The sequence below is a fragment of the Nyctibius grandis genome, chromosome 4 (assembly GCF_013368605.1).
Source record: "Nyctibius grandis isolate bNycGra1 chromosome 4, bNycGra1.pri, whole genome shotgun sequence".
In the NCBI taxonomy this organism is placed as follows: Eukaryota; Metazoa; Chordata; class Aves; order Nyctibiiformes; family Nyctibiidae; genus Nyctibius; species Nyctibius grandis.
This window is the reverse complement of record NC_090661.1, coordinates 83,306,504-83,334,326: the sequence shown is the minus strand read 5'-3', so window position 1 is coordinate 83,334,326 and position 27,823 is coordinate 83,306,504. Positions and strand designations below refer to the sequence as shown.

The 27,823-nt window shown below is 46.4% G+C and overlaps 1 protein-coding gene across 4 annotated transcripts in view; it reads left to right on the top strand.

Annotated features, from left to right (window-relative positions):
- The window catches only part of PAX2 (paired box 2), an 86,496-nt gene that overhangs the window by 38,334 nt on the left and 20,339 nt on the right, over positions 1-27,823 (top strand). For all 4 annotated transcript variants that reach the window (XM_068400004.1, XM_068400008.1, XM_068400007.1 and 1 more), the window contains exons 6-7: positions 20,207-20,382; positions 22,229-22,355. In XM_068400004.1, coding sequence (XP_068256105.1) covers positions 20,207-20,382; positions 22,229-22,355 — 303 coding nt within the window. The remainder of the gene's footprint in view (positions 1-20,206; positions 20,383-22,228; positions 22,356-27,823) is intronic.

Below are 27,823 nucleotides of genomic sequence, written 5' to 3'. Positions count from 1 at the left end.
GCAGCTATTCTTTCCAAATACCTGGGAAGATCACCCCACTTTAGATACAGCCACACAGTCACTTCCAGCCTCAGAACCTGAGCTTTTTTGGAGCAGTACAATTAAACACAGAAACAACCAAGCAGCCATATAAGATGGTGACACTTCACAATGATATATCGACAGTAAGAACAACTCTCTGTGCCTGTCCTTAGTTCATCCCAGATTTGATTTATGAAGGGCAAGCAACACTCTGCAACTCCCTGCTGTTGGCCAAGAGCCTGCATATCCCAGTAGAAATCAAAAAAGCACCAGACAATCCTGGAGACATTGCTTGTCTTTAGCTCTCAGAGTTTTAGGTGGCAGTTAAATGACACAGCTGCAACTGCCTTAGAGAACGGCCTTCATCCTGCTATCCCAGATATCTGCTGCAGGGACATGTCATGCTCCTCTCCCAGAGAGACCTCGCATGGGACCCCCTGCCAGCTGCTGAACAACCCTAGCCAAGAGTTGACTTATCTGGGCTCACATTGGCCTTAAGAAATGCTGAAAGACATCATCACTTTGCAGGGTTGGGTCTTAAGGCTAGAAGGTTCTAAGGGGAGATTTTGCACAGCCAGTGACCTGCACTCACTCCTGGGCAATCTCCACTGTGGCTCTGAGGGCTCTGATCGTTCCTAGCTGAGATAGGGATTAGGAAAGCCAGGCAAGAAATCCAGTGCACGTATTTCTTTCATGCTTATGTTGGATGTATACACCTTCTCAGTATTTCCCAGAGATTCTGAGCACTGTTTTGTTGCAGTTTCTTAACTGCAAGGTTTATTCTTGCGTTGAAAAGCCCTTATGAGCTCCCAATGCACATCTACTTTCCCAGCATTTTGGGGATGGCTCTTCCCTAAAGGAGGCAGAAGAAGCAGCACTGCGCTCTCTTTCTTTCTGCTCTGTTGGACCAGCTCTGCTGCAAGGATTCCTCTGTGAGGAATGCAGTCCAGCAGAAAGTGGGGGAAGTACCAAGCTGCTCCTGAATCCCCAATTCTGAAAACCTTGTTAGCAACCTCTGTGATGGCTGGGGGGAACAGGGTGGGAGAAAGACAGAGGAGCATCTATCTGAACACACCCCCTCCCCCAGGTCCTCCTTGCTGCAGCTGGTGCCTACATTAGACAGTGGCACAGATGATTAAGAAGAGGAGAGATAATTATGTGTCAAAATGATGTAGCAGAACTCCCGAGTTGGACAGGAAGAGCCAGACGCATGCATGAGGTGGGCTCAGCAATGGAGGCTGACAACCAGGTGTGTCCCTCACAGGGAGTTAGAGGGAAGAGGGGAAATCCCAACCTACCAAATGTGCTAGTTGCAACTGCAAGGGTGGCCTGGGAAGACTATGGCACTGAGAGAGATCTAGCAGGGAGGTAGCTCTGAGTGTCTACTAGTCACAACAAGGAACTGTCAGATCACAAGTCTTTCTTCAAAACTAAGTGTGACTTCCTCAGATGAGGACGGTCAGGATTTGCCCTGTTAAGACCATATATTCCTTTTGTTTCAGTTTTTGACCAGTGATTGTAAACCCTCTGACTTCAGTGACAGATTAGACAACTCAGAGAGCTGGTCTCCTATGATTTTCTAAATTGGCTAAAAGAGTTCACCACCACTTGTGTAGCAGAGTGTGTGTCATTTCTTGCAGTCTATGGGCACAGCCAATGTTGTTGTAATTTCCCTCTGACCTTCCCTACCAGTTACACCCACCATCTTCCAGAGGCAGAAGTGGCCCTGCAGCAAATTTCCCAAGACCACTGAGGGTCTTGCAGTATCAAGCTGTAGCCGGAAACAGGAATTCCTGGCTCTTCATGATCCTAATGTATTGTGCTCTGATGGCAGGCCAAGCTCAGCAGGGTCATTGTCAGACTAAGGAGCAGCAATAATAAGTCCAGAAGGATAAAGGGGAAAAAATAATATGCAAATATTTCTGTTGTTCCATAACCCCCTGATTGATAGCTAAAAGGATGAGAACTGGGGTGACCCAGAGGCACTGACAAAAAATTAGTATCACTCATACTGTAGTCTTGAGCACTGTATAAAGAGAAAAAGGGAAAGATGGGGAGAAAGGGAAGGATGGATAGATAGATGGATCGATGGATAGATACATAAATAGATAATATGAAAACAATGTTTCAAACTGTTCCCTGCATACCACAGCATCTCCAGCTGGGTGAAACTTTTGGGATCTTTACAAAACCACTCCTATTAGAAATAGCTCTTTCTCTCCATAGCAGGTCACAAACAGACTTCCTCTATAGACCAAAATTCTCATTTGGGACTCGTGTTCCAGTGAGGCTGGTGCTGTAACAATCTCAGCATTATTAATCTTGGTCCCTGACAATATCTGTAGTATTTGACAGCATTACTGGCAATAATATCTGCAGTGCCGACAATGGCAGAGATAATATCCCCCACTATTGTTGGCATTAGCAGCGATCATATCTGCAGCCTGTTATTGGCAGGAGCAGACGTAATGTGTCCAGTATTATTAGTATCAGTAGTAATAAAACCTACAGGCTTGTTAGTATGATCGGTGCTAATATCAGCAGTAGGTTTGTGGGAGAGGAGGGGACAGAGTGATTGCTACTGTAAATGGCAATAATACTCAGGCTGTTTGCAGTAAAGGAATCCTCAGCAGAGATGGGGCAGCAAACCTGAGAAAGCGGAAGTTCCTCCTTTCCTTTCTTCACCTGTCATTTTGATGATTAAAGTGATTTACATTGAAGTAAGCGATGCAGGGCTGTGTCAGCGCAGGGCTACAGTAAAGGGTCACCAACATTTTGGCAGATCTGGTGGTGTTTTCCAAAGAGTGTTAGCTGTATCAGTGCAGGTGGTTCACCGTACTCTTCAAAACGGGGTTGAGCTATGCAGAACAGGATGCTGCCTACTAGCAGCAGGAGCATTTGCACTGTTAGCCCTATAGCAGCAGGATGGGCAGCAGCACTGCACTTCTCTTTGGTGCTCCACGCATAATTTTCTGACTGTTATTACCATGACATCCTCTACTGAGAAGCATTGGTTTTGTTACAGGTGGCTTTCTCTTCCCTCAGTCCAAACGGGAGGACTCTGACTGCAGGGCAGGGTTTTGACAGTGTTCAGCTTGGGCATTTTCCTTCCTGGTCATGATCTCATTTTCCTGCTGGGAAAGTAGAAATCCCTCCTTCAGGTGGAGTGTGAGGCAGGGAGATGTGCAACACTCCTAGTCCTGAAAGTTGTCTTTTTAGATACTGCTCCAGGACATAGACTGTCCTGAAGAAAATTTTGAACTCGATGGTTTAAGTGGAAAGTAGCGCAGAGGGGAGAGATGTGTAATGTATTTAAGAAGGTCTGAGTTCTTGAGCAGATATACAGCAGCTGAGTGTGCCACTGCAAGCGTGATACCATTTGTGTTGTTCAGAGTGGCAATGATAATGTAATTTGGGAGATGTGGCTGTGACATTTCAGGTGACTTTGTGTCATTGTCAGCGGCCCCAATATGTGTTTGCAGGCAGTGTGGCTGTGGTTATCATGTTGTTGTAACTGTATCACTATAGGTTGTGGGTTTGTGACACTAATGATGAGATTAACTGTATCACTGCTTGCTATGCTGCCCCATTACAGTCTTCACAGAGGTGGCTGTGAATTGTTTCTGGTGGTATGTCTGCATCATTGCATGCAGTAAGGTTGTTTCAATGTGATAATTGTTGGTACCCTGCTGCAGATGGTACTGTACTGTCATTGAAATTCATATAGTTGTTCCTGCAGCTGATGTAATGTGTTGACTGACAACAGACTGTCACCTGGCCGTGAGAGTGAAGTCAATACGGCTATGTCACTGCAGTGCTGCGTTGAGAATTGTGTGTTTTCATGAAGTATGACCATGCTGTTCCACAGCATACTGGGGTTGTTTCAGGACACACAGAGTGCTTATGCTGTCATCTGCAGTATGATGATGCTTTACCAGTGCTGTAGTTGTACTAGTGCAGACATCTAGCCCTTAACTGTCCTGCAGGGAAATACATTCGCTTTCCTATGCTGCCTGCGTGTATTTGCAAAGCGTGTGTGTGAGAGTCATTCCATTTGTATCATGGCACCTGATGTATGTTCATCTCTGGGCATATTAGGTGTGTTTCTGTTCTCCCAAAACTGTGTTGTTGAAGACGACAGAGTGTGCTGGACTCCTGCAGGTGACACAACAGCACTGCTGTCAGTGGTTTGGCCGCACTGTGTCATGCTGTGATATCTTGTCACCACTCCTGATGTGTTTGCGTTATTCTATATGATTGCTTTATTGCAGGTCAGCAATAGTCTTAATGACACTGGAGACACATGCAGTTACATTGCCTCAGGTGCTAACCCCATGTTCCAACCATCACACACAGTTGTGGGGCACGCACCCATCAGTTTATGGCTGTGCACATGGGGCGAGCAGTTTTTACAGTGTTTCACACTCTGACAGTGTCTTCCTCCTACTTTCCCTGGGACTGTGTTGTTTCAGACAGTGTGGCTGAGTTTCCAGTGGCTATCAGCTTGCAGCGATGGTGTATCACTGCAAACAGCCGTAGTCATGGGGGACATCCAGGCTCACTGGGTCTATACACACAAGTGTAGGTAACACTCCCCTCCATTCTAGATGAAAATGTAAATTGAAGAGGGAGTTTATTCTCAGCAGCTACCCACTTCTCCCTCTTGAGGGTTTTTGGTTGGTGATACTCGTGGGAGGACATAAGAAAGGTGCCTGCTACTCATCCTGCACCTCCCTAAATAAACTGCAGGAGGATGGTTAGAAAAGGGAGAGTATGTGTGGAAAAAGAGAGGAGGGGGGAACTGGATAAAGGAGAGGGCAATGAATAAGCAGCACAGCACTGTCAGAAATGTAGGCTGCTGCACCACGAATCTGGAGGTCAGTATGTAAGCAAGAGAGACAGTATATACGTGTGTGTGTGTGTCTGCACACACCCTGAGGGTTTGGGGGGGTATGCATTGCCCAGGAGGACTTCAGGTAAGGGAGAGTTAAAAGCTTACATCACAGAAAGCAGTTTGGACAGAATGCTCTGCTTCTAAAGCTTATAGTGCTGCTTAGTTTGTCAGGGCTCGGTACTCTCCGAAGACAAGCTGGTCTGGCTTCAGCTGTATTTGTGTGCGTCTCTGCTTGTGTACTTGTGTCTCTAGGAATGCACGCCTGTTTGTTTTTTGTATTCCTGTGTTAGGATTACTGGTTTCTACTTATCTGTGCTTATGTACTGGGGTGAGTGGCAGGCTGGACCCGTATTTTTGTGCATGCCTATGGAGACCTGGAAAATGTGTATGTTAAGCTGTGTATAATAGTGCCTAGTAAGAGTATGCATACTGTGGATCATATGGATGTCTGGGCATGTACGGCTCAGCATTAGTGCTATGTATTTCTATGAATGCCAGGTATTTGTATTCACATTTTGAGCATATATGTGGATGTTGTATATTTGTATGTATATTCTGTGTGTATGTGTTGTTACACGCTTGGAGTATCACTGTATCTTTGTGGTTGCTGGATATGAATATCTAGCCTGTTAGTGCTGTGCACTTCTGTATATAGTTTGTACAGATGTGTATTTGCATTGGGGTTATATATTTCTGTGTATGTTGTATATATATATCTCGGTTGTTCTTGCCTGTGTGCAGGTTGTTTATTTATGTAAATAGTTTGTATTTGTTTACATGATTTAATTTTGTATATGTGAATTTAAGGAAATTCCTTTGAGTCCCAGGTTTTTGTTTAGTTAGTGTATGTACATTTTTGTAAGTTATTTGTTTATTCAGAAATTACATTTAATTGACATGCACCTGCATTAGTACCTCCTTGTGTCCTAGTTTGCATTCTTGTGTTTTTAAATGGTACTGGCTATGTTTTGTGAGTTTTACTTATGCATAGAGCTTTTCTTTAAGTTTATTTGTGTGAGTGCTGTGACTGTATGCTTGTCTGACTGTTTATTTATGGGTATTTAGTTTGTGGTTAGATCTTCTCCTTCCACTTTTTGACTCATTCCTGGGAGGGGCTGATGCAGCTAATGTGTCAGCAGGAGTCAGACAGCTACAACTCCTCCCAGCTTCTCTGCCTGCTCTGCGTGTCCACCTGTGCAGGGGCTGCTCCCTAGCTTTGCCGGTGCCTGCCTCTCTCTGGATCTTCTTGCTCGCTCTAGATGAGTTGTACACTGGTTCTGCCTGCATTCAGGGAGGTGACTGTTACATGGATGTAAAGAGTATGGGAGTCAGAGGGAGCATGGTGCCTGGATCCATGAGGATCCCAGGTTAATGCACAGTGAATGACAGAATAAACTGCAAAAGGGATCAGGAATAGCTGTCAATGTGCAGGCGTTGGTGTTTTCAGAGGGTTGTTGGTGACATGGCAATGGGACGTGAGACTGGATCAGCGGGAGATAGGGATGACACTGTTTTGGGTTCAAGTGGAATGGCAGTGAGACAACACTGCTACGGAATCCAGGTGACATGGCACTGAGGCACAACAGGGATGAAGGTGACACGCTGATGACCCAGGCTGATCTATCAGAACACAGGGAGGGCTGGGAAACCTCCATCAAGAATCGGTTGAATAAGGCAAAGTAGAACAGGAGGAGCAGGGTGAAGAAGATCTGAGGCAACTCAATGGACCTGTATGGTGGCTGTAGGAGCTAGGTCACCAGCAGTGTGGGACATGCAGCGTCTCCATGAGGAGATCAGTTGGATCCTGGTGTGCAGAGCTGGGGCAGTCTGTTAGCAGTGGCTGTTTGCATCACAGTGATGGAAAGCAGGGATAACACAGTGATGACATCAGATGATGGACATAGCCTGTGACGGTAGCCATGGACCATGGGGACTGCGTGGGCAGGGGCACTATTTCCAGTTGCTGGAAAAACAAAGAACCTAACGGGCAGTAAAACAAAAACAAAGGAGACTTGGAAGCACCTGACAGCCCTAATTCATCACAGCCCAAGATTTTTTTTTCCCCCTCATGTTCCCATTATATTTGTTTGTAAAAGTGGAAATCAATTTTGAAGGTAATTTTCTGGAAAGAATGGAAGGGAGGTGGGAGGGCCGGATAAGGCAGAGATGGCAAGAGGAAAAAAAATTTAGGCCAGGCACAGCCCAGGGGCAGCTCTTGGCAAGGTGAAAGAAAATTGCATATTCAATCTCCATCCATGAATCTCCCTTGCTGCTGCCCGCCTCCTGCTCGAAAACAATGAAGGCTTTCTCCCCTACGCTGCGCAACGCCTGAGTATCAGCACTCACTTTAACTTCAGGGTCATTAATTCACCTGATTATTGCAGGAGAGGAGAGGGTTGCAGAGGCATCAGTTCTAAAGAGCCCTCCCCTAGCTCATCCTTTGATTAGTTTGGGGTGGGGGGAGTTGAGATAATGTGTTGTCTTGGACTCAGTTTAAAATGCGAGGGGTTGAAGAGGGGGTGGAAGGAGGTAGAGGTGGAAAGGGAAAGATGTGGCCCGGCTTGTTGTGGAAGGGAGGGTCGGAAAGCAGTCATTCTTGCATCCCTCTGCTGTGGTGGTGTTGCAAATTAAAAGTAGCATGTTCCACTCCGTAGCTATCTTTCAGGGACAGGAGGGGCATTGGGTATATGTTGGCATGGGGATGGGGGGGGATCTTATCATTGCTTCTTCAGCAGCCCAGGGTAGTGTCACCCTGTGAGGTGACATTTGAATTTACAATTCCGCTGAGAAAAGCCATTAATTCACAAATTAACATTTCTCCCTCTCTCTCTCTCTCTCTCTTCCTCTCTCTCTCTATCTCACATGGATGTGCAAGCAATTGAAAAGACAAAGGAAATAGCCTTAAGGAAGAGACTTTACTGCTACTCTGTCTGTGCAGAGATTGCTACTACTGCTTCTAGATAGATAAACCAATTACCTGAGCTGCTCTGTTCATGGCAGCCTGCTATTACCTCCTTTTGTAGAGCTGACTCCATTGCTGGATTACACTGTGTGTACCTCATTAATGTAAACCAGCACGATTCTGGGCACTGTCCCTGACCCTTCTTGCCAGAGCCCATTGCTCTGCAGTGGAAGAGGGAACTGGGAGAGAAGTCAAGAGCAGAGGTGATGGTAGGCACAATGTACTTCCTAATGCACAGGGGCCAGGCCACACAGAGAACCTGCTTGGAATACCTGTGCTGAGCTTAGAGGAGACCTGGACCTTTTATAGAGGAGATTGCACGTTGTTAACCCTGAGAGTGCTGCACAAGAGGCCTCATTTGTTGGCATCAGGTATGGCAGCCCCTTGCAGCTCCATTCTCAGCATTACTCTGAGTTTCCTCAAGGTGTAGAAATGTGTAGAAATGGTAGGCAGATGCGGAGGTGTGAGTATGAAAGCTAAGTATGCATAGCTGTAGGCAGGTGTAGCTGACTTCACCCAGCAGCTAACTGATTCACAGAGGTACACAACAAACCTCAGAATAAGAAGCAAAAATAAGCACTCTAGCTTATGGACTGAGAGGGCCAGATTTCTCTGTAGTGCAGTTCCAACGAAAGCCGGTCAATGACACCTGTGAAGATGTTCTTGCCAAAGACAAATGCTGGACACTACTTCCACACAGCCCCCAGTCCTCTTCTGATATCCTTTTGTTGCTCTCTCCTGCTGTGCTCTTCCTCACATGCTTACTTCTGCTATCACTGCTGCTATGGATGCTCGGATAGCACATGTGCACAGCATACACACACGTAGGCACTCAGCCGCACGCTGGTGCCACCCCAGGCACACGTCTGTGACACTAGCAGCCTGCCTGTGCATACTCACACCCCTGCAGTCACGGCTTCTCCCCACCTGCTCTGGTGAGGTCCCTTTCAGTGGCTCCAAGCCTGCCTGCTGGGGTGCGCACTGGCAGGCAGCTTTCTGAGGACCTTCTGGTGCTTTCTGCAGCCAGCATGGTAGGAACACACCTGGCTACCCCTGCCCTTTAGCCTGCTCACACACCTACATGTGTTTGGGGAGAAAACGTCCTAGCAGTGTGGTTTACATAAAGACTTGCACATTAGTCTTTGCTCACTAAGCATTCTACCTGTACAGAATTGGACAGAAATCTTCACCAACAGGTTTTTCACCCCATAGGGTTTGACAGGCCCTGTTCAAACCATTCTCCTGGCTTTCATGAAAGGCAGAAGCTTGCAGGGGGCAGTTCTCCAGGTAAAAGAAAAATGGATCAGAACTGCTGTTTCTGGAAGGCTGGTGTCCACGTGCTCAGCGCATGGAGTATGTGCCTTTCTTCAGCATTGCCTTGGCTCCTTAAATCTTCCTTAAAGCTTATCCTCTTAACAAGAGCATCTGCCTTTCTGACATCCCCGGTGCCCCACACCATGCGCAGCACATGGCTGGGGAGCGGCATCCCACAGCCAGCGCTGGAAGACGGATCACGATCAGCGGAGGAATCGGCAGGCAGTGCCAGTAATTCAAACCATCCTGACCGTTCAGTGAACCCGAACCTGCTGACCTTGACAGCACTAGACAGCAGCGGCCTCAGGAATCCCAACCTTTAGAGAGGCGTTGGTGGAGGACAGCTCCTGCTCTCGCCCTTTCTTTCTCTCTTTCTCTCTTTCCAATCACATCCCAGCAGCCAAGGGGGCCCAACAGTCAATCCCCAGTGCCCCAATTAGCTCCTAATTTGGCTATGTCTGCACTCCCAAGTCTATGTCAATATAATGTTAAGCATTGCTTGCCGTTCATAGATGGAAATAATTCCTACAGAGGGGTTTCTTCTTGTGCTAAAGGAAAACACTAAGCACCTTGTTCTCAGTCAGGGCCAGAAAGAAACCCCTCCTCCTCCCAAAATGGGGGCTGCTGCTGTTTTGGAGGAAAGCAGGAGCTCTTTGCTTTCCTAAGTGATAGCATCAGATCCTCCAGCCTTGTTTCACTGGATCCCAGGGGGAAGCAACATGATCTCACCAAGTGATTAGCCTGTGAGAATCCTGGCTGGATAGATGAGGGGCAGGGAGGTGAGTAGAGTGGAGGGGAGAGAAGAGAGAAAACACAGTGTGCTTAATTTTGCCACAAGAACTTGCATTAAAGAAAAATGCCATTTGTGAACATTTTAAGACCCTTGCAGGGAATATTGGATTTCCTCCAGCTACCTCTGTGGCTGCCAAGCAAGACCTGAAATGAACAGCATTTTGTGCTGGCCTGCAGAGGCCAGGCTAAGCTCTAAGACTTTGTATATGGAGGACAACTCAGTTAATACATTGCCTGAAAGAAGCAGTTACAGATAACTATCGAGACATAGCAGACATGTCTGTCTGTCTTCTGTCTCTCTCCATCCATAGTTCTTTGAAGGTGATTTTTCCATGCATCAGTCAGATAAAATAAAGGACACTTTGAATAGGTGTCAAATGCAATTCATGCCCATTTTAAGGCCCTTTAAAATGTCAGAGTTTTGTCAAGGGGCCTAAAAATAATGTCTAGGTCCACACTTCTCCTTTGCTTTTTCTTCATCCATCCAAACATCCTGCTGCTTACATTCCATCAGGTTCAAGGTACAAAGTCCTCTTCCCTCACAGGTCAACAACTACTGGAAAACACACAGGAGCACAGTGCCACAACAGAAGCTAGGTCATGGGTATCATGGTTTCCAGCTGGATGTGGAGTAGGTCAGGATTTCTTTCTCTCACTGGCTCTACCTTTTTTGGTAGCTCAGAGGTGTTATTCTGCTTTTAGGCTAGGGGATCTACATTAGAACAGGTTTGTAGGCATCTGATTAAATCTTAATGAGGTGGTTATTGTGTATGAAATGTCCATCAAGTCTTGCGTGCCTTCTAGTCCCTTCTTAGGTGCACCTAGTGTGGGATGAGGTAGGCCTTGAACACAAGAGTTGACCTTGCAAGCAGATCAGAACTATCCTGTAGTTTGGGACAACTTTACTAAATCCCAGTGAACTAAAAAAATACACCACTAGCTAATCCTCAAAGATACTTACGGCTCTTCTCTGCACAGCCCTCTCTTGTTTGTGAAACTGATTGCTACCCATGACTGGCCTCCCTCTTGTTTGGGGACTACCTCTTACAGTTTGGAACGTATCTCCGACATACATCTTACAGAGGTCATATCAGTATGGGATCCTTCATATATCAGTAAGGGCCTTTACATGAGTTCATGCAGAAAGATTCCAAATTACTCTACTAATGATTTACAGTTATTATAGGAAGGAGCATTCACAAAAAGAGTTTGCATGGTGACAGTCCAAGAAGATTGCAGCATATCTCAAGCCTGTAGCTCTTTCATTGCGTGGCATTTTGCAATTACCCATCCTGTATAATACATTGTTTATTAACCTTCTCATTCTGAAGATCTCATTTACTACTGAAATGTAGCTGACTCTTGGGTGGACCATGGCAGATGTTGAAAAATACAGAGCATCAACAGTGAAATTTTGCTGTGCCATGTCCAAATGAAACCACAGGAGAATTAAGATATGCTGTGGGTAATCACTCAGGCTGGATTTTGTTCAGGACAGCCAGGTTAATGTCTGCACTCTTGCAAAAAATGCCATGGGAATTTTAATGACTCTGAGTGATCGGAGCCTTTGTTTTATGGCATGTCAAAAATGGCAGCTCTAAGAACACTCTGCTTGAGCACTGGTTTAGTGCTGACTTGGAAGAGCTTCCAATAACATGATTCACTAGCATCTGGCTCAGGGGCAGGCACAGCCGCCTTTGACTTGTGAGGTTAAGGTAAAAGTGTGTATGAGGGGAAAATAAGGTGGAATGAAAGGAAGGTAGAGTTTAGAGGAAGGGAAACGAAAGGAAAGGAGGTATTAAGAGGCATGTTAATGGGGGGGACCAAGCCAATGGAACCCAGCAGGCTAAAGAGGAATTCATGTTTTCTAGACTGTGCATTAGAAGTGTCCATGGCCTGATCCAGATCTGCTGAGCCTTAGCGCTGGTGGCCTCTCAGGTGCCAGTGTGCTCTACTGGAATCTCAGGGATCTCCCAGAAACTGGGAGATGGGGCTGGATGGGGACAGCCCAGCTGTGTGCTCCCTTCCTTGTCTCTAGCGTTCCTGATAGCAGTGTTGATTTGCATGTCAGGCAAAGCACTGCTTGAGGAAAAAAAAAAAATCCTCCGAGTGTGGCGGTGTCAGTGCTCGCTGTTGTTCGACAGTGTAAAATTAAATTAATAAAGCCCCCAACACACGAAAACATAACAGGAAATTAATGGCCTTTACTGTCGCTCTGATGCAGTCATTTGCAACCCTGCTTTCCGCACCAAAGACTTCATAAATGCAAGCAGTTTCTCTAAACAAGCATAGTTAGGGCTGCATGCGATGTAATTTTTTGCGTTGCTTCTGTCCTTTGGAGCTAACAAAAGCCACCCTTTTTTATGTGCTCACCAAGGGGGATCCTGCCAAGAAGTAGCTCCCCAACAAATGGGCTTAGGAAGATGAGAGGAGGGAGCTAAGTCATGCCAATGATGCCAAGAACATCTTCTGCCCTGGCAGAGGGAACAGCAGAGCTACCGGTGCCCTGCTTTCCTGCGGCAGCAGTTCTCCCTGAGGGCTCTGCACTAAAGGCAATGTTGTGGACACCACAACAGCATAAATCAGGATAACCCACCTGATAACTTTCAGGATGTGTAAATCAGTATAACCACTGAATGCAAGAGACTTACAGATTTACACTAACTGGAGGATCTGGCCTGCTCTGTGATAGTGCTGCTTGCTACTCCGTCAACATAAACAAAGTGAGTATACTGGGTCCTGGAGACAGCTGTGTTTCTATCTGGCTAACACTCAAGCCTAATAGTGCTAGTAAGAGATACTAGACCCACACTCTGTCCTTCATTACAATGTTATGAATCCCCAGCGCTTCTTCTGATGTAAGGGAATTGTTGTGGATTTGCAACAACCTGACTGAGAGCAGAATATGTCCACCCACCTCCAGCATACCTAAAGGTCACAAAGCTGCAGTGACTGCTTGCACAGAAGCCACCAGCTTTGACTACCCAGGCTAACACGCCTCATCTGCACTCCCACACATGCTGTAGTACATGTTGTACACACGTCTGAGGCAGCTACTTGCAGCCTAACACCTAGAGAGGCCTTTACTGGTGTATTCAGTAAGGCTGGATGTGCTGATTATTACTATCTTATGCACAAACCTAAGTCTGTACAGACTTAAGTTTCCCAGATGCTCTGGGCTGAATTTGCAATCATACACTTAGATGCTGTAGTAAATACATATGATTTTCATATGCATACACACCCTCACTTCCTTAAATGCACATTTGCATGCTCCCATGATAATCCAAGACAGATTTGAGTACACACTTCATTACACATTTGCACACACAATTCATTTCATTTACATTCTCATTGAGCATTGCCATTTTCCTCATGTAAGCCCTGCATTAAAGCTGCACTGCCCATCCCTGCTCCATCTGAGGTACTCTGTCATACACAACCCCCGTGCTAACAGCATCGCAGCCCCCAGCTGTCAGGCACCGGCACACATCTCACTCTTCCTCGGTCAGGCACGCTCACTTCCCTGCATGAGCAGCCTTCCTTAATCTCTGATTCCTCATCTGAGCTATACCCTCATTTCAAAACATAAAATCCCTTTGTTTCTGAGTGAGCCTTTCTGCTCTGAGCCTGAGCATGTAAGTAACAAATACACAAAGTTTATGTGTCGCTGACACACTTAAATTACACAGAGGCACATGGACCAGCACAGGACCATCAATTTGCACACTCAGATTCAGGCTTGTGGATTCCCTTGAGGCAACTGGACACAGGAATCTGAACTGCCTGCCAGAGTTTGCAAAGGCTGATACACTTCCTTGGGGTGATATTCTCCAGCACTCATCTCCCAGTATCCCTGTTTTGCAGGATGTTGGTACATAACTTGAACTTACACTGCATCTTCTTTGACTATCACAGTGTAGATCCCTGATAACATTCCTTCTCTCTGCACTGCTGGACCTTACCCAGCCCCTTCCATGCTCTGTCATCTCTATCCTGCACTCACTTGGGATCCTTTGCACGTGAATTTGAAGTTCATCTTCCTCCCCACCAGTTCAGTTATCACAATCAAAGCCCTGACAACTCTTGCAGTACTGCTATGTGCTGAAATACAGAACTGACACATCTAGAGATTACACCTTCTTTCATGCTGCTCAAAAGACTGCAAAAATTCTGGAAGGTTATGTAAACCAAATTTTACAGCCCTCCTTTTCCAAACCCTACTGAGTAGGGCAGGAAAGATACAGAGGTGAAAAGATTGCCAGATTAGGGCTGCCAGTCCTTGCCCTTGTCCCTGCTGTGGGGAGTACAGTATTAGTTTAATTATCATTGAGGATGCAAACAGAGTCTCTAGAAACATTGTGACAGCCGGACTGGATCAGCTTGTGCAGACCAGGACACCAGTACCAGACACTTCTGACCATGCGAAAATGTGTGATCTGCTCCCTCAACCACGGTCTTTGTCCCCGATCTCTCCCTTGGTTGGGGGTCAGCTCAGACACAGATGCAGGAGGTCTGCTATTCCCAGCGGGAGCTCGATGCCAGGGTTTGAAGCCTGGGTCTGATAGCGCTGGGCTCCTTCCTGGACCTGTGCCGAATGCAGCGTGAGGGGCTGCACAAGGCTGGCTGCCGTGAATGACAAGCGCTGGCTATCGATCGCGTTCTGAACTCGGCCCAGCCGATAGAAGGTAATTAATGACTCCATTTGCCTCAGTACCGAGGAGAACAATTGAGTTTGAAACTGCAACAACTGGCAGTGCAGGGAAGGGCCCCCCGGGACGTCCAGGAAAGCTGCCTGACAGGCCTGGGCTGTGCAGGGACACGGGAACACATCAGAGGGGGAAAAAGGAGAAGGGGAATCGGGTAAAGGGAAAGAGCAGCCTTAACACAAAGGGTGACTCAGGAAAGGGCAGCACACGTAGCCACGAGTGCCCAGAGAGTGGGACAGGGCTGCTCTGGGCTGAGCACCCCAGCGGGGATGGTGACAAAGGCAGGCTGCAGTAGAGGACAAGGTAGCCTTGCTGGCGCAGAGGGATGGCATTTCAGCAGCCGGCTCAGCACCACCGCGTTAGACAGATGCGTTTCCCTCGGAGGCTTTCACAATTAGATGGGTTCTGCTGTGTCACCTGGCTGGCAGTTCTCATGCCAGTCACATTCGCTTTTATTATGACTGTGATTTTTATTGGTAGTGCTGCGAGGCCCCAGCTGAGATTGGGGCCCCATGAGGCAGCAGGCAGACAGGTCATGGGCAGGGGGTAAGAGCCCCTGCCCCAAAAGAGGACAGTATCTCCATGTTGGTGTGCCAGCTGCACAGCTTCTCATGACCCTTCTACATGTTTCTGTCCCACAAAGGTCTTCCTATGTCAGCAATAATTCTGAATTATTTGTTGAGATGGCCCCATCCCACCCTGAGCAAGGGGGCTCTCTGTCACCTGTAGCCAGGGAAGTAACTGTATTATGCTGTTTTGTGCTACATGTACATGATGGTGTCTTTGTGGCTTCCAGACCTGGGAACGTCTGTTTGTTTTGGAGCCATTTAATGGGCATATTCCCTGTGTCAGATGTAGTTACGGTTGTTCCTATGTCCTCTGGCACAGCATTTCCTTGTTATCTGTCAGGATACTTCTGTGACACCCCATGGAGCATTTCTGTGTCTTGTGTCAAAGGTTTACGCTGAACATTGGCTGTGTATGCTCCCTCGGGAGGAGAGATGTTTCCTGTCACATGTGCAAGGCCAGTCCTGATCATGCTGACAGCAACTGTGTGCTCTTGTGAGGGACACAGTGACCAAGGCCATGGTTCACCTCTCAAGCTGCTTGTTAAGATTCTTTGATTTAAGAGGTGTCCCTGTGTACCACAGAGTTTCCCTTGACAGTAAAAAGGGAACTGGGAAAGATGATGGTGCTTCCTAGTGGTAAAGCTAGCACAGTTACCCAGGTGGCATCCCCAGACTTATCCTGCAGCTGAAGCCTTGCTTCACCACAGCACCCTTCCAAGAGTTGCTTTCTTGGCAAATCCCCATCCCTTAAGCTTTTACTTCTAGCACTGTTCTTCATCAGTTGAAGTGACTGTTGCCCACCACAGTGCCATTCCTCATAGGATCTGCTAGTCTTTCCCAACTGAAATTTTCCCCATGAGCCCTCCCTTCACTTTCACCCACATAGGGTCTATCAACCCTATGATAGACCCTATCTCTTCCCCAAAGTCCTCTCTTCTCCTTACTGCCATATTTGCTCATACCCATGCAATTGTCAGCTCCCATACTTTGTGTATTACAGCATTTGAGGCTTCTCCTGATAGTCCAGCTCACAGAGTCATATGCTTAGATGAGAATTGCAACTTTGATCTAAAACCAGAGATAAGTTTCTGTCCCTTGCAGTTCCAGGGAAAAAATGAAAATGCATCCTCTATAGGTTTTGACACCAGAAAACAAACACAGGGGATTTACAGTCCTTTGGTTTTGAAGAAAATATAATGATCCGTGACTGTGAATTTCTCAGTGTTAGCAACACAAGACTTATAAATCTGTCTTTCAGGATCATCTCTGTGGAACCTTCTCTACTTCATAAGTAAAATACATATGCACAGCTCATATTATTGCTCTGTGAAGTTTGGGATTTGTGTGCACTACCATTATTAAGTCCAATACTACTGCAAGCTGTTTAGACAAGGTCCACCTCGAGGTAGCCTACAGACCTCTGCCAAAAGTTTATTTTCTTTTGTAGATTTTAAAGCCTAGTGCCTCCCCCCCATATCCAGAATTCCCACCTAAACTAAAGCATTGCCTTTCTCCTTACAACTTTTCTACCTCTCCTTATCTATTTGCTTGCTTTGATCATTCTGATTCCTTATCTAACCCCATTCCTTCCCTTTCTCCTCCCTTCAACCTTTTTCCATTTCCCACTGACTATACAGGTCCTTTCTTAACAGCTGGTCCTGAGTTTCCCAAATACACATACACACTTATATGCGTGCACGCACACACACACACACGCTGACACAAATAAATAAATAAATAAAAAGGTCAGTGAGCAGAGCAGCAATAACCCCTAAAACAGTACTATCAGAGGGACATGATTGATCAATTGAATTCCATAGCGGCTGAAAAATGTGGGATTAAGTAGTGTATTATACGCACAATGAGTTGAGGCATGATGTTCATTTCAAGTTCATTTCGCCAGCCCTCTGCCACCAGATCAGGCAATCAATAGGGGCAGCAGATATCATATATCACCTCTCTCCGTGCTAGGGAGAGAGCACCATAATCTCTCGCAAATTTAGAGTGACAGATTTGTCAAGATCTGAAGGGCCCCTGAATAAATGAAGGAAAAGAGACTCCTACAGCGACTTGGGAAAGCTGTGGTTTCAGCTTCTTCACACAAAGGCATGGCCTGTGCACACATGGGAAACACGCATGCACAGGGCTCTGCAGGCAGACAGGAACTGCAAATACATGTGCATGTGTGCACTAATCTGTGTAACCACACAGTGCAACTCACTAACGGTAAAATCTGGTCTGATGACAATCAATGGAAGTTTTACCGTATACGTGAACACCCGTCCACTGACACCAAACACCACGCACAGTGTAGGGCTGCCATCCTTGAAAATCAAACATAGCCTAAAGCTGCCACCACAAACGGCTGCTCAGGCATGTATGGTGACACAAAATCTAAAGAATACCAGAATAATGATCTACTGCAAAAATACCCATGTGTATTAGCGTCATGGTGTGCACAGTCACGAACACTGACTGACACATGTGGAAAAATCCTCAAAGGCAAAGAGCTTCCCAGGCGGCAGACAGGTTGAGACAAGTGCTGATAAAGAAACACACATTTTTTTTCAAGCCTGGACCCAGGAGTTCTGTGCCAGCTTTCTGCAGGAAGGACCAGATAGAAGTGGCTACTGGAATTGGGAGCAGGAGCCTCGAGCCACCCTAGTCCTCCTGAAAGCCAGCCCTTGCGGTGACAGCCCAGTCCATCTACAACATGAAGACTGCGCTGACACACACAGTGTAGTCCACTAAACCTGGTCTTTTCTTTGTTTTCTCTTAGTCAAATCTGTCATGAACTCCAGCTTTCAGGAACTTGAGAATTCTCCCTTGTGCGAATAAGCCCAAGGAGAGGAGAAAATGCCATGGATCAGTGCCAGTAAACAGCCCTGCTCTGGCTAGGCTTGGAAAAGAAAGAGAGAGAAGGGGCTGCTCGAGGGAAGGCTGCTGGCTGGGACAAATCAATATGTAATATTTTCTATGGTCTTGCGAGTGGTACTGTACTACGTTACTGTATATAATGTACTATTGATTATATCATATCATATAATCACCTATAAATGGATATATCTCACAGCCAGAAGACAGCAGGCTCAGTTATAACTCTGGGCCACCAGTAGGCATTGACTGTGCCACGAAAATACCCGTCTTGGCACCATCGACGAGCTAAAAGATGAAGCGTCAAAGTGGCACGGTTCTGGCCGTTGCACAGTGAATGCCACTCCAGGCTCCCAGGAGCATCGTCTGTCCCTGAGCATACTCACAACGCATGGAGGAGGGAAAGGGTCTATACAGATCCCTCAACCACTTTCTTGACAGACAGCAAGTTTCTGAGATTCAGAGACTGGAAGCCACCAAGAAAGGCTGAAGTAAGAGGAATAATAGTGAAAAAGCAAGAAGGTAATTGCAGCGTAAGAGGGAGAACCTCATCTTAGGTTAGACAGGGTGATAAGACAGTCAGACTTGTGTCTGATGAAGCACAGTAGATAGAGATTCAGCATGGAGGATACGGAGGTATATCAGCGTGGATGAGACAGGGGATTATAACTAGTCTCACCGAAGTTAGGCTGAGAGGTGACAGCAGAAAGATACTCAGCACAGTTGGAGAATATTATAATGAGCAGACTTGCCTCAGATGAGATGAGGGATTATGACAAAGGAAGATTCACTTCAGCTGGGACAGGAGGTTATAACAGACATACTCACCTTGGATGTGACAGATGCTAATAGCAGGAGATTCACTCACTTCAGATAAAAAGGGGTTATAACCGAGATAAATGCACCTCATTTGAGTTGGGGGATAACAGGGAAAAAGCCCCCAAACAGGTGGGTGATAAGATGGTTTATCACAGGGAAAGATTCACTTTGGACAGGGCAGGGCATTTATAATGGACTCACCTTGGAGGGGATGAGTGGGCTGCAAGAGATGTGGGATGGCGCAACAGAGATAGAGGCACTTGGAACGTGGCAGGAAGCACTGCAGTGAGATTGGACTGTGTCAGAGGGCTGTTGCAGGGACAGAGCTGTGCTTCTGGCAATGCTTCTACCTGAAAAAGGCTTTTTTCCTAGTAAGAGCAAAGGAATACCAGGAAAGCTGATTGCCACTGAGTAGGACTAGGTTTTGTAATACAATAATTCATTTTAGATAGGAAGGGGGACTGACACAGACAAAGATTCATCTCATTTTGGAGGGAGTTTTATAACAGAGATATGGGTTGTGATAAATCACCAGCTACATGTAGGAGAATGGCACAGAGATCATAACAGAAACCAGTGTATGTTGGATGGGACAGACACTCCATGGGGAGAGACTTGTCTCTGGTGAAACATGGAGTCAGAAACAGGATCATTCCTGTTACCTGAGGGGAACGAAAGACTCATCTGGGGCACAACAGGACAAGACCAGATGACAAGGAAATTATAAGAGAGAGATAACTTCTATTGGGACCAGGGAGCTACAACAGAGACTGACTCTCTCCCAAGCTGTAAGAGAGCCCCTTCTCCATTCCAGGCTTCCTCAGCCGTCTCAGTACAGGTCCACCCTCAGCACTCTGGTTTCTCTGTGAGCTGCCTCTCTAGTAGCCTTCTAGCGATGCTAATCGCTGTGCTTTGCTCCCATTTTATGCTCAGCAATGGAGATTTGGCAATTTTTAATACCAAAAATCAGCGGAACCAAAACTCATCTCTGAGCCGAGCACTATTCTCCACAGCTTCACTCACCCTGGGCAGAAGAGGCCCACGGAGCCCGTGGGAGCAGCCCAGCTGCTCCAGCAGACAGGAGGGGGCTTCCCTCGGGTCCCCGCAGCCTGCCCTTCCCGCAGGAGTGGCACAGCTCCCTGGGCGGAGGCGGAGGGCCCCGCTCTTTCCCACTCTGCCCTTGTCCCGCATCCCTTGCTGGTCTGAGCCAGGGTGGTGCTAACTCCCTGTTTTCTCTGTCTGTGCCCTGCAGATGTATCCGAGGGCTCAGTTCCCAATGGAGATTCCCAGAGCAGCGTGGACAGTTTGCGGAAGCACCTTCGTGGCGACGCTTTCACCCAGCAGCAGCTGGAAGCTTTAGATCGAGTTTTTGAGCGTCCTTCTTACCCTGACGTCTTTCAAACATCAGAGCACATCAAATCTGAGCAGGTGAGGGCCCAGCCTGGTAATGGGGACCCACAGGCACCCATAGGATGATGGCAGGGAGATTCCCTCACCGAAATCACTCTCTCCCTCTTCACCCCTGGTTCTCACACTGACCTGTTACTGCACATACATCACATTTACGTTTTACAGCACTTTCTAGTTGTAAATACATCACTGTGCTGATGCACGTGTATACATGAGCTCTACCTCCTCTCGTGAGCTTGCCGTATACACGCACACCGCGCTCTCCCTAAATCCCCATGTCTGCCTTTCCCTCTGCACACACACCTGCAGGTATGCAGGCACCTTCTTGCCATGAACACGCAGACCCTGCCATGCATGTTCACCGGCACACAGCACTGCACGGAAACTCCTGCGCTCTCAGATCACGCCAGTGACCAGCGAGCCACAGGGTCGGGCTTTAACGGAGCATTTTCCTTCATGGCCCAAAGCTGAGACTTGACTCCTGTCTCCAACATAGTTTTCCACAGTTCTGCAGCTCTGGCCCCCCTTTCCCTTACTCCCCCGCTCCCCTGGCCTTTTATCCCAAAAGCTGTTTGTCTTAATAAAATGAAAATCAAAAGTCTTTTTAAACCGCCCCAAGCCATAAACCAACAAAGGAAGAGAAGGAGAGGCTGGCTGTGGACTCCCTTCATCCCAGAGTCCCTGGGTTTATTACAATGAATAACCTTTATTTACTTTCATTAGACTATTAAGCACCAGCACAGTCATTTTTCCCCCTGAAACTCTGAGCAGGGCCCATAAAGCAAATCCGAAGCCTAATTGAGTTCATTTTAATTTCTCTCCGATCACAGCGAATTACTCTGGTGATAAATCAGGGGGCAGGCTCACCCCCAGTAGAAGGCCTAATTTGCAGCTAATTACAAAACTGATTTCTACAGGAAGATCAATACAAGAAGGAATTGGAAATGACTAGGCAGTCCTAGCCAAGCAGGGACAGGGGCGGGGAGGGGGCAGTGAGCTGGGAGCCTGCTGGAGGAGGGGAGATGCGGGGAGGGGGTTGGGGAAGCGCATGGAAAAAAAAGAGCAGAAAGAGCAGAAAATCAGTTTTAATTTAACGTAATATTAATCAGAGCAACTTTTCCTGCTGTTTTGTAGCCTTCCCGGTTTCTCCAGCTCCCGCGTCTGGTCTGGAGGCTGCCACAATAAAAAGGCAATTACCAGAGCCTTTCGGACAGGACACCCTTTCAGATTCAATGGCTCTCCCCCTCCCACCCTTCTGTTAGCCATGTGGCTCCCCCCTCCCCAATTTCATACCCCAATGCACAGAGTGACAGAGGCAGGGGATGAGGCTTCTTTGTTTGTTTTTAAAGAGCTAGGATGGAGGTAACAGCAGAGGGGAGGCAGACGACTCAGCAGAGAGCCTGCCTACAGTGGGCCAACACTGGCTGGTTCCTATAGTCCGCCTGTCCCGGTCATGTCATTGGAGTCCTCTGCCCCAGCTGTCCTTGTCACCAGGGCAAACACCTCCCGCCTCCACTCAGCCAAGAGAAGGGGATGTGGATTTCCCCTTTCTTCTCCCCTGGGCTGGCACAGGCAACCATCCTCATCCACACAGCACTGCACGAAGGCTCAGTCACACCACAATATAACGGGGCAGATCCCTCACCCCTCGTCCCCTTCACAGCAGCACACAGGCGGGTGGGATAGCTCATCCTAGGAACCCCCTCGCACCCCTCTTGTCACTTCATCTTCTCTGTTTCCTCCTCCTCCTCCTCTTCCATCTGTGCAGGGGTTTGCATCTCTCCTCTTCCTCCTCCCCATCTGTACACCCTTCTCTTTCTCCCGGTGCATCAATAGCGAGCTGTCTTTCTCCTCTCTTCCCCAGGGTAATGAGTACTCCCTCCCAGCTCTGACCCCTGGTCTCGATGAAGTCAAATCAAGTCTATCCAGCTCTGCTAACCCAGACCTGGGGACAAATGTGTCAGGACCCCAGACGTACCCTGTGGTGACCGGTAAGCTGCCTGACCAAACAGCAGAACCAAGCTTTTTATTTATTTCCCTCATCACCATTAGCTTCTGCTTTTTCTGCTAATGCAAGATATCCCTCTGTGGCAAACATGGAAAGAGATGGAAAGAGACAGAAAGACTGTAAGGGCTTAAGAGAAGCTTGAAATTCAGAGTATTGGCAATTTTGGGTACACCTAGAGGTGCCCAGATGTGGCTCAAAGACAGGCAAACCCAAGCGTGAATGGGGAACTTGTGTGCCCAGATGGGGCTGAGGGATGGATGTTGGCGGAGGACAGGTATGTCCAAATACGCACTGTGATTTTTTCCTTTGTGTCTGAGAACAAGAGGGTCATGGCTTACCCATGATCCGCACTTGGTTTTCTCAGGGAGAAATAATAATTAAAGTTTTATTCAGCCCTGGCATTTGGAAGGGGCATTTGCAAACTAAATACTGAGGTCTGCTGAACTGTGACTGCTAAACTCCCTCTTCCTTAAGGCCATGAGTCTCGAACAGCAGCTGGCAAAAGCTGCCTTCCCCCTTCCCTCAGGCGTGGGCACATTAAACTCAGGTGTGACTGGGAGAGTAGGAAATGAGAGCAAGTGCAAGACAGCAGAGGAATTGGATGCACAGAAGTAGGAGGCAGTTTCTCCAGCAGCTGCTCCACAGAAACTTCCTCTTTGCTGGTGGCACGTGCAGGACCTGAGGAGCACAGGGTTGTCCTGGGGCCATGGGGCATGCTGTCCTGATACTAGTGTTAGACTGCCTGCCCTGTGCGTGTCTAGAGCCTTAAGGAGATATTCTGGTGCCACAGTCCTTCTTCTCAGGCTTTAGTTGCTGCTGCTCCCTGCTCCCACAGCTACCATAGATTTGCACATCTCCTCCTGAGTAGCTAAAGCAGCTTGTAAGGCCCGAGTGACTTGCCCCTGTTTGGTATATCCCCCTTTCCCTACAACTTCTGTGGCCCCTCTAGAAACGTCGTGGTGTAAGTTGAGAAATAACTCATGACAAAGAGGTCTAAGTCCTGTTAGCAAGGGAAGGAGTTGTTGCCTCTTGGCCAAAAAGCTGGCCTCTGATAGCACAGAATCAAGAGCACCGCGAGTTTGTATCTCAACTTTTTCTTGCAGAAGCCCCAGCTTACAGCCCCTGAGGTCAAAGCAGCTCATGTCTGGGGCAGGCAGTTGTTGCTTGTTCAGCAAACACTAAGCAAAGGCATATTTTGCCTTTTGGCTACCAGGAACTTTGGGATGGGGAAGGATTAGTAACTGTTACTCCAAATACAGAAGAGATCCAGTGTGAGGTCTACAAAATGTCATGGAGAACCATGGGGAGGTACACTGCATATTCAGGGAGAGTCTAGAAAGCGTGACATCCCCAGACTTCTTTCATGGCTTTTACTGCTCTCAAGCTTGAGCCGGGATCCTTGTAGCCATGCAGTTTCATAGACAACCAGAAAAAAAACCGGCTCAGCTGTGGCAAAATTGTTTCACCTTTCTTTGTATTTGCATATGCAAGACAAAACTCAGCTGGTGTCCATCTACCATTTAGCAGATCTACATCTCTTACAGGAAATACTTTCCTGTCTTTGGGGGGCAAGTCCAGTAGGAGAGCAGTACTGTCCTTCCTTCATGGAAGGCAGATCCCCATAGCTGGATGTAAAGGTGAGGTGTCTAAAATCAGTTTAAGATTTAAAGGGGCCATTAAATAATTCTTTTTAGTCCTTCTGCCTCAGTGACGATGGTGCGTTCCAGCCTGTTAATATGAGAGCAGAATTCCTGAAGGCTTGGGACACCGCACAAGCTTTGGACATGACTCTCACAAGGGGACAGCAGGAGACAGATTTGGCCTCACAGAAGAGGCTGTGGGCCGAGGCAGAAAATCTTCTTCATGTCCCCCCCACCCTGTGCCATCCCCACTCTCTTCCCTGCAACACTCCCAGCTCATCTCGAGAACATCCCCATCTGATCCATCTGGATCCAAGAGTGAGAAAAGTTCATTTCAGACCCAGCTTGACATTCCCAGGTGGCAACTTAGCACTAACATCTCAATCTGTATGCGACATTTCAATCAGCGCAGAGTAACAAAAGCAGAACTATTAGTGCTGGGAGCTGTTCACTAGTGGTAATGATGGGGAAACTCAGAAACTGGAAATGAAAAGTGAAAAAAACTCCTCAACACCCTGAAAGGCAGGACGGGAAGAGGGGTGGAGAACTTTTCCTCTACCTTTAGGCCAGGATCCAATGTTTGGATTAATGGTGCCATTACCCAAGAAAGGACTTCAGATAATGCTCATTCTTAAAATGTTGTTGCTGGCAATTAAATGGTTGCAGTTATTGATCTTCATTGATCTGATGTTTTCAATTTGCATAATCTATTAAAGATGAATGATTCATGATATGTTTGCTATGGGGCTGGGCAATGCTTTCAGGAAGGACCAGAGAGGTGAGGAACTCAGTGCTGCCTCCTGATCTACCCCGTCTAGGAAATTAAGGAAGAGGCTGGGACCATGCAGGTTTCTTTGGTATTACCCAGATCCATCTCCCAAGAAGGGATATTGGAGTAACAGCAAGTACTGAATTGCTGGCTGCCTGTTTTGCTGCTATAGTGTCATGTTTGAAATGCCTCTTTGCTCTTGTCCCAGGGCAGTCTGGGAACCCAGATGATAGCTGAAACAAATGTGAAAAAAATCCATCCATTCAGGGTACAAACTCTGTGTGCAGTCACTTCAGGATGTAAGATTTAGCTTCAGTCTACAGGAAAGTCTCCCCAGCTCAGTCTTCCCAGACAGCAAAAAGTATCACTAGCTCTTTCCAAACCAAAGCTGTCTGGCACTCGGTTCTTCCCCTTTCTGAAGACTTCAGAGAAAGTCCTTCTACTCTCTCTGGCTCATGACTAGCTTTCCTCAGCAGGCTCTCTCAGCTCACACAGTTCTGCGAATACACCCTTCCAAAAGCCATCAAAACCTCAACAATATATCTAACTACCTAAAATCTTGTCATGTAGTGAGATAGTTAAGTACAGATGTTGCTGAAGTCCCTCTGTCTGTCTGTGAGCTTCCTAGAACTGAAGAGCTAGAAATGCTGCAAAACAGGCAGCCATGTCCCCAGCATGCAGGAAGGCCTTCCCCAAAGTCCTGGGCATCTATTCAAAGACACAGCTTAGCACAACAGTTACATACAGCACAGCCTTGCCTAGTACTGCCAATACCAAACCCTGATGGTTTCTTGGACACTATCTTTGGATACCAATCAAATTTCTAGAAGCAGAGATCCAAGCTTGAACATACCAAGATAAGGCAAGTACTTGCCAGAACACAAAGGCAAGAATTCTGTTGTTCAGAGATGTTCTACTTCAATTATTTCTGTTGAAGTCAAAAAGCCCGGGCAGATGAGTATAAATCTGTACAGGGCTAAGTAAACACATAAAACCTCAACAGCTTTCTTTTATTCAGTAGATCTTTGAGTTTGGAAGGTACTCAGTAGCTAACACCGGGGAGGTGAGTGGAGAAGAAGCTCAAGAGTTTGGCACTAGCAACAGGAGTACTTTAAAAGCACAAGGTTGTTCACAGAAGCCTTGAATCCTTTGAGAACAAAGGTTAGAGATCCTTCTTTAAGCACCATCAGAAGTCACATCTTTTGGAATAGGCGTGCATGAAAGAAGTGAGGTGTCTTCAAACCAGGTTCTGAGTTCTGGTGATTTAGATTAATAGTTTGGGAGCAGAGTCCTTTCCAACTCAATTGTCTAGCCCAGAAGTTACCCAACAGAGAGGCACACTATGGGAAACAAAACACAATGGACTTTTCATGTATGGCTTGAAACTTGCTTATTACCAGGCTACTAAAGGGGAGGATTTACCTACTAGGTGGATCATAAAATCACAGCAAAGGTAAAGAAAAACTTCTCTTAATTGAATCCCGGCAGTTTTAACTAAACAGACCTTGTTTGCCAGCCCACTACAATCAGTGAGATTTACAAAGAAAAGTAAAGGTAGAAGACAAGCCCAAGAAAAACAGGGGAAAAAAGCACTTAAGCACTTCTACCGTTGACTGAAATGGCAGTATGTGTCCCTTTCTCTTCCTGTGAGGAGGTTTCTGAGTGCTTTTGTGCTATGGTTAGCACCTATTAACATGAATAGGTAACTTTTAAAATCATCACCACCTACCAAAACAGCTACCATGTCCTGTATAGAAAATGTTTCCTTCTCTCTGGGAAATAAGTTTTTCCCTAAAGCAACAAGTATCATCCAGGGTGAGAAATCCTGACGGCAACTCACGATGTGTCAAACAAAGGCACCAAAAAAGCACAAACCCCATCAATCTCATTTTCCTTCAGACCTCCCCTCTCTGGCATGGGGTCAGATTTTTCTTCAGTTCAAGTTAATTTTTTAAATTCATAAATGAATGTATGCAAAAAAAATTTAGCATTACTGACATAAAGTCTACTTGCTATGTCTGAAAGACATAAAGGAATAGTACTTAATCAGCATCTGATTTCTATGAAGGTTTTCAAGAAAGTTGTAATGCTAAGGACAGAGAAATCACTGGCTAGACACCTGGATCCAAAGTTTTTCTGAAATGATAAACAACCTTTTGAGAACTTCAGCCTCCTGCAACGTGAAAAGATATTATTTCCTTTGTTTCAGCTTAGTGAGTGAACTGAAGAGAATTTCGTTCAGTTCAATAACCAGGTCATTCAAAACAAACTGGGATTTGAAAAAGCAGGAACATTTGTTTTCCTCTGTCAGTGAGTGAATTAAGCTTGGTGTGAAAGGATGAGATCTATTAGTTCTAAAATCAGGTTCTAAAATCAGTTCAGTTTCCTCCTTATATATATCTTTTCCTTCATTTAATAAGTTGTTTTTAATGCAAAACTTGCTTAGAAAAGCTTGCTTTTTCTGTTCTAATGTATTTAGGAAGTCAGGGAACTTGTGGTCATTTTATTTAATTAGCATGAATAATTACAAATACTGTTTCTAATTTAATTCTAATTTCCATCCAAATATAACTTGACACAGATCACAAGTAAAAAGTTAATAATCTAATAAAATAATAATATGGACTCATCGTTCACTATTTTCTCATATAATAATATGTAAAGACAAATTAGATTAAACATAATTGCTTAAATAAATGTGCACAGATGCAGTTCATCTACTTCGCAAAAATTGAAATAACCACTTTTAGTGTAAATTTTGTATTTGTCAAGATATTTGTTACCACCCATAAAATTCAACCTTTTAGAAAGCAGCCTCACAGTGCAAATGTAAAACAAGTTGATCCAGCTTGCTGTTTTAAATCATTATTAAAACTGACCATTACATTCAGTTGTACTTATATCAGTAGGTGGAGAGGGGGAGCATTTCCTTCCCCCTTTCCTTGTTTCTACTGGTGAATATTTCTTGCCTTGCTCCCATCTACTTTAGCCTCAGACAGCAGTGAGCAATAGCCATGGTCAGGGCTTGACTGAGCTGACTTA